Source organism: Peromyscus leucopus, chromosome 13 (assembly GCF_004664715.2).
Source record: "Peromyscus leucopus breed LL Stock chromosome 13, UCI_PerLeu_2.1, whole genome shotgun sequence".
Lineage (NCBI taxonomy): Eukaryota > Metazoa > Chordata > Mammalia > Rodentia > Cricetidae > Peromyscus > Peromyscus leucopus.
In genome coordinates, this window is record NC_051074.1 from 53,574,271 (window position 1) to 53,581,324 (window position 7,054).

Genomic DNA, 7,054 nt, shown 5'->3' on the forward strand with positions numbered 1-7,054 from the left:
GATGTGAGGTGCCATGAGGGTGCTGGGAATTGAACCCAGGTCCTCTGGAAGAGCAGCTAGTGCTCTTAACTACTAAGCTATCATTCTAGCCCCCTATTTTATTTTTGAGACAGGTTTTCTCTGTGTTACAGCACTGGCTGTCCTGGAACTCACTTTGTAGACCAGGATGACCTTGAACTCACTGAAATCCACCTGCCTCTGCCTCCTGAGTATTGGGATTAAAGGTATGAGCCACAGCATGAAGTGTTTATTTTATAAATTCAAAGATTTTGTGATAATGATAGGTTAACTATTAAGTTTTTAAGATTTATTTGTGCCGGGTGGTGGTGGCGCATGCCTTTAATCCCAGCACTGGAGGCAGAACCAGGCGGATCACTGTGAGTTCGAGGCCAGCCTGGTCTACAGAGAGAGATGCAGGACAGGCACCAAAACTACACGGAGAAACCCAGTCTGGAAATATCAAAAATTAAATAAAAATAAAAAATTGTTTCTTGATGTGTATTTTGTTTATGTGAGTTTATGTGCACCGTATGCTGGAGAGGCCTAGGAGCATCAGATCCCCTGGAACTGAAATTATAGGTGATTGTGAACTGTCATGTAGGTGCTGGGAACTGAACCCGGGTCCTCTGCAAGAGCAGTAAGCATTCTTAACTGCTGAGTCGTTTCTTTAGCCTCCTCATTAAGTTTTACTTTATTTTATTTATTTATTATTTATTTTGGAGGCAGAGTCTAACTATGTAGCCCTGGCTGTCCTGGAACTCACTCTGTAGACCAGGCTGACCTCGAACTCACAGAGACCTGCCTGGCTCTGGATTAAAGATGTGTGCTACTACACCTGACGGCCTTATTAAAGTTTTAAAAGAATTATTGATGGTACCGAGGTATTTTCATTTGTATTTAATGTACTAATAAAGATTCAGATGTTAAACAAGTAAGGTAGCTCATACTTGACACCCTAGCACTTTGAGGCCGAGGCGAGAGGATTATGAGTTTGAGACCAGCCTGGGCTCCATAATGAGACCTTGTCTCAAAACAAAACAAAAGAATTAAGATTCTGATTGACAGCAGAAACAGGTTGTGAGTTACAGATTTATATAAAAAAATGACAAAAATGAAATATTTTATATTTTTTTAAAATGCAGTGCTAAGGTGTAAACCCAGAACATTGTTTACTTTTTTTTGGCAGTGGGGTTCGAGACAGGGTTTCTCTGTGTAGCTTTGGAGCCTGTCCTGGGTATCACTCTGTAGTCCAGGTTGGCCTCGAACTCACAGATCCGCCTGGCTCTGCCTCCTGAGTGCTGGGATTAAAGGCGTGTGCCACCACCGCCCGGCGAACCCTGTACACTTTACTCAAGCACTCTACCGCGCTGCGTGCCCAGCTCTTGGCGCTTCTCCTTTAAAGTCTCATGGACCTGAGGACAGCATGATAGTTTGTAACCCTTTGCTTTGATCATCTCCTGTAGTGTGGGATCATGCGAAGCAGAGTCTGTATAACTGGCTTTGGTATGAAACGACGACATACAATCCTTACTCTGAAGAGACGTCCTATGAGAACTCCCTTCTGGTTAAACAGTCTGGATCTCTGCCGCTTAGTTCTCTGATTCATGTCTTACGAAGCCTTACCCCCAATGCAAGGTAAGAATAAAAACTACAGATACAGTTATATAAAGACATATATCCATATATACCCATATATACATTATATATGCATAAAGACATATCCATAGATACACATAAAGATGCATGTCCACATATACATTATATATATATATACATTAAGACATGTATCCGTATATACACATTATGCATACATAAAGATGTATATCCATATATCCACATTGAGGGCTGGCAATGTAGCTCAGTGGTCAAGCTCTTGCCCAGCATGCTAAATCCCCTGAATTCAGCTCCCGGCACTACTACAAAGAATAACCTGCACCGTCAAGGACCAGGAGTGAAGGTCGGGAGCACTTGTCTCACGTGTACAAAACCCTCAATTCAGTCCTGGCTCTTCAAAAATAAAGCATTTTGTACACCTGAGGATGTACTACTAAGTTTATCAGTGACTCTGCTGTTTGGTAAATATTGTAATCCAAAGCAACCTGGGGGAGAACAGGATTTATTCGGCTTACACTGCCAGGTCCCAGTTCACCATTGAAGGAAGTCAGGGAAGAAGTCAAGGCAGAAACGGTGGCCGGATGTTGCTGGCTGATTTGCTCTCACGCTCATACTTGGGCATCTTACGGCCTAAGGCTGGTGCCGCCCACGGTAGTCTTGGCCCTCCTACATCAGTTATCCACAGGTGTCCCACAGACAGGCCTGGGTGCCCATGGGGTGTGGTGATCTCCCCGATTAGGAGCCCCTTCTCAGGCAACTGTAGGCTGTGTCAAGTTGATAGTTAGGGACAGAAACAAAACTACTTACCTGCTGTAAAGGGTTCAGAAGGATAATGAAAATGGTGACCAGGACTGGATTATACGATAGGCAGAGAGTTCAATAGTAGCCTATGAAACTGACCATGCAGCTAAATAGTTTTTAACAAGTTGTTAGGGGCTGGGAAGATGTCTCAGAGTTTAAGTAAAGCATTCTTGGACTTAGTTCCGAGGATCCATACGGTGACTCACAGCAGTATGTAACCTCAATTCCAGAGGAACCCAACAAGCACATACATGATGCACATACATGCATGCAGGCAACTTTGTTGTTTCTGAACCAAAATGTCTAAGTTGAAATACAGAGAAAACTCGGGGCATTTGGTGTATTTTCTTTTGTGAATGTGAGATGGGTTACTCAGCTAGAGGTTTTTTGTTTGGTTTTTGGTTTGCTTTGTTGCTCTTGAGATAAGGTCTCACTGTGTAGTTGTGACTTCCCTGGAACAAACCCAGAGATTTACTTGCCTATGCTTGCTGAGTCCTGAGACTATAGGCCTGTGCCGCCACACCCAGCACAGGACAGAGGTCTGGGACTGTGCCCAGCAGCCCTGTCTTCGTCTTCTGAGCACTGAGACTGTCTGTGCAAGTGTCAGCAGACCTCCTCAGGTTTGATTATAGAAAGTGTGTGTGCGTGTGTGTGCGTGTGCGTGTGTGCGTGCGTGCGTGTGCATGTGTTCCTGTGCACACGCTCCTAGATAGGAAAAGTGTTTCTTCCTACGAGGCTGTGGTTTTCTTGGAGAAGGAACAAAAGGCAGTGTAGCCTAGCCAGCCACATAGTTGGCATAGTTTTACATTTACTACTACAGAGCGGTTCTGTTTAATTTTTGCTTGTTTTGTTTTTGTAGGGGGATTTTCAGGCTCCTTATCAAGTTCCAGCTGGATAACCAGGACAGCCCTTCCTACATCGGTATCTGATGATTTGTGACATTTAATGTGACTCTCTGTCCCCCTGTGCTCCCTGTTCTAGAGCCCCGTGGTGGCCCTGCATTTCTCACAGCAGAGAAGTGACTGCCCTGTGGTGGGTGTGTCTGTCCAAACCTGTAGGGAATTTCCAGCATCTTTGCAAATACACTGCCCAGTAGGTTGCTAGTGGGAATTGGAAGACAGGCCCACTTACTTTTAGAATTCCATGCACTACTGGAACTATGGATGTGTATCTGGTACACACACACACTTATGCCTGGCATGATGGTCCATACCTTTCGTCTCAGCCCTTAAGAAATAGAGGCAGGCTGGGTAACAGTGGCACAGGCCTTTAATCCCAGCACTCGGGAGGCAGAGCCAGGTGGATCTCTGAGTTCCAGGCCAGCCTATTGCTATACAAGTTCCAGGCTGACCAGAGCTACGTAGCAGGACACTATCCTTTTTATTTATTTATTTTTTTTAAGGCAAACAGAACATCGAATGACTTAGTCTTTCGTCTCCCCAGGACTTTCTTTTCAAGACTTCTACCAGCAGTGTCGGGAGGCCTTCCTCGTGAACAGTGACCTCACGCTCCGGGCCCAGCTGACTGAATTTCGGGATCACAAACTCATCAGGACCAAGAAGGTGGGACTGCTGCGGTGGCACCGGGGTGGGTTAGTGCGTGTTGTTACTGAGGACAAAGGCGGGGGAGCGGCCGGGGAGGAAGGAAAACAAAACAACAAGAAATGATGTCACCGAAACCAGGGACGAGAGAATGAACGGTACCCTGTAGTGTCGGACGCTTCTGAGAGGCCAAGACGACACAGACTAATCTGGGGCTTCGGACTACGGGACGATGTGACAGTGAGCTCTTGCTCTGTGGCGCTGCAGATGGACTGCTGGGAGAAGAGAGGAGACATTTCATGAACAGCTCTGGAAAGCTGACGTTCAGGGCAGAAGAGCGAGTCCAGGACGTTTCTAATTCTTTTCTGTGTGTGCACCATGTGTGCTCGCCTGGTGCCTGTAGAAACTAGAGAAGGGCACTGGAACTAGAGTTATTGGTGGTTGTGAGCTGCCATGTGGGTGCTGGAATCCAACCAGATCCTCTGGAAGAACAGTCAGTGTTCTTACTGCTGAGCCATCTTTCCAACCCCAAAAGGTATTTTTAGGTGAGAGCTACTTGGAACACCTTCAAAATCAAGTGAAGGCTGGTGTGGTGGGGCACACCTTTGATCCCAGCACTAGAGAGGAAGAGGCAGGCGGATCTCTGTGAGTTCCAGGCCAGCCTGGTCTACAGAGCGAGTTCTAGGACAGTCAGGGTTACACAGAGAAACCCTGTCTCAAAAAAACAAAGTAATAACAGTAATTTAAAAGGTCAGGTTTTTTGTTTGTTTAATCTGCAATAGAAAAGTCCAGATAGCTCCCTTACCGAGGTTTAACATATGGGGTATTCTTTTGTCTTGTAGGGAACTGATGGTGTGGAATATTTATTAATTCCCGTCGACAGCGGAACATTGGCTGACTTCTTGGAGAAGGAAGAGGAGGAGGCTTAGACTGTCTCCTTTTAGGTGGAAAAGTCATCGATGTCCCCAGCTGCTGCTCCTCTAGCAAGAATGCTGGTTTGCATCCAGCATTAGATCATTCTGTCCAGCAGACAAGAGTTACTAGTGAAGGGCCGCATCATCGATTTGAACCTCGATTAGCCTGGCTGGTGTGCTGTATCTAATGCTATGCAGTGGTCATCGAGTTGGGAGGGAAATGTGCCTTTAACTTATTACTTCTCTGGAGACTTGATGCTGGGTGAACAGTATGCTCAGGGATTATTGGGAAGTGGATATTTTTGGATTATTTTATATGGAATGCTAATCCCTAACTTTTGAGGGCAGTTTAACTCCCCGAGCTGAATTACTACAAGTGCACTTGTTTCAGATCAGTACGAAGAGGGGGTCCCACGGAACTTAGGAGGAAGGAGGTGGGTCGTCCGCTTTTTCTGAAATGATGAAAACATTTCAGAAGTCTCTCCCTGCGGACTTAGGCTGTCTCAACTGAGACAGTGGGAGAAATGCAAGGAATAGATAGGGCATGTGCCCAGCCTCGGAAGCACATTTAAAATAGTTAGTATTTATACCATGACCTTGATTTTTATGATACAAATGAGAAGTCAGACTAAGAAATAAAATCCTGATTTACATGCTAGTAATTGTTTTCAGGAAAATAGAAAATAAAAAGATTTCCTTATTCTTGTACATTAACGTTTATTTTCTTACATAGCACCAGGCCAGCATAGCTGGCCCAGGCCTTTCCTGCCACCATCCAGGAGTCAGAGGCAGGCAGACTGCTTCCCTCCTTTCAGAAGAACAGTAGCAAGACATGAGCTCACATTTGTAATCCGACACAGGAAGACGGAGGCAGGGAAAGAGGAGGTCTAGCCCAGTCTGAGCTACAGTGATGCCCTGCTTCAGCAAACATTCAATAAATACACAGTGACACACAGGACACTGGCTGGTTTGCACTTTCTTCTCGTGTGTGGTGTGTGTGTGTGTGTGTGTGTGCAGAACCAGAGTAAGATGTGAAGTGTTTTCTGCTGCGTTCTGCCTTACTGCCTTGAGAGAACGTCTCCTGAACCAGAAGCTCCTTTTAGGCCAGAAGGGCTGCCAACAAGCCGTCAGTCAGCCTGCCTTCCCACCAGTGCTGGCGTTGGGGCACCACAGCCATGCCCAGCCTTGTGCATGGGTGCTGGGCTTCAAATTCAGGCCTCTGCTCTCAGAGCAAACACTCTTTCCCACTGAGCCATCCCCCAGTTCCATGGACCTTGTGTTCTTGTTTAATATGTCTAGTTTATTATTATAACGACCACATCATAAACAAACATACAATATACACATCTTTGCCTTTATAGTTTTTTGTTGTTTTGTTTTTCTGTTGTTTTTCGAACAAAGTTTCTCCATGTAGCAGCCCTGGCTGTACTGTAACTCACTTTGTAGACAAGGCTGACCTCGAACTCATAAAGATCCACCTGCCTCTGCCTGCCCAGTGCTGGGATTAAAGGCGTGCACCACTGCCGCCTGGGTTACAGGTTTGTTTTTTAATAGATGTTACTGGTAATAAAAGACCAGGGTGTATAGTCATTTTATAGTGCTGGTTGTTTTGAAGTGTTTGAAAACTTTCTGAGTACATCTTACGGTACCATGGCATATTCCTATACACTGGCTCCCTTCTCAGCAGCACTGTTCCTTAATGTCTAGAGTTACAGTGACTTGAAGCTCTAACTCCTGGCTAGTTTGCTTCTGGGCTGGAGGTGTAATTCACCAAGCAAGCTCTTTTGTTTTGGTTTTTAGGTTAGCGTGCAAAGGTAATGGGTTCCCTTAGGGCATTTCATATATATTTTTTCACTGTACTTGGTCCTCATTCCTTCCCATCCCCAATAACCACGCCTCCCTCTCTCCCTTCTGCTTTATTTTATATATCCTCATTACTCTCCTTTTCCTTAAAAATCTCTTTATCTTATCTCTTCACTTCTGGTTCTATGGCTGCATGCACCCACACACAAACATACATATCCAAGTTCTTCATAAGAGAGGACATGCAGAATGTCTTTCTGAGTCTGGCTTGTAGAATACCTGCAGGAAATGCTGTATAGTAATCACTAGTCATATTTTGAGTGTTTAATACCATTAATTAGCGATAAAATTATAAAATTCCAAGTGACTTTGGAGCTCAGT

At 45.1% G+C, this 7,054-nt stretch overlaps 1 protein-coding gene across 2 annotated transcripts in view; it reads left to right on the plus strand.

Moving 5' to 3' along the window:
- Nucleotides 1–5,828, plus strand: part of Orc2 (origin recognition complex subunit 2) — a 40,875-nt gene extending 35,047 nt beyond the window's left edge. For both annotated transcript variants that reach the window (XM_028885808.2, XM_037210391.1), the window contains 4 exons: nt 1,464–1,635; nt 3,275–3,336; nt 3,859–3,977; nt 4,799–5,828. In XM_028885808.2, the coding sequence (XP_028741641.1) occupies nt 1,464–1,635; nt 3,275–3,336; nt 3,859–3,977; nt 4,799–4,885 (440 nt within the window). In that variant the 3' untranslated portion in view covers nt 4,886–5,828. The remainder of the gene's footprint in view (nt 1–1,463; nt 1,636–3,274; nt 3,337–3,858; nt 3,978–4,798) is intronic.
- The last annotated feature ends 1,226 nt before the right edge of the window (nt 5,829–7,054 follow it).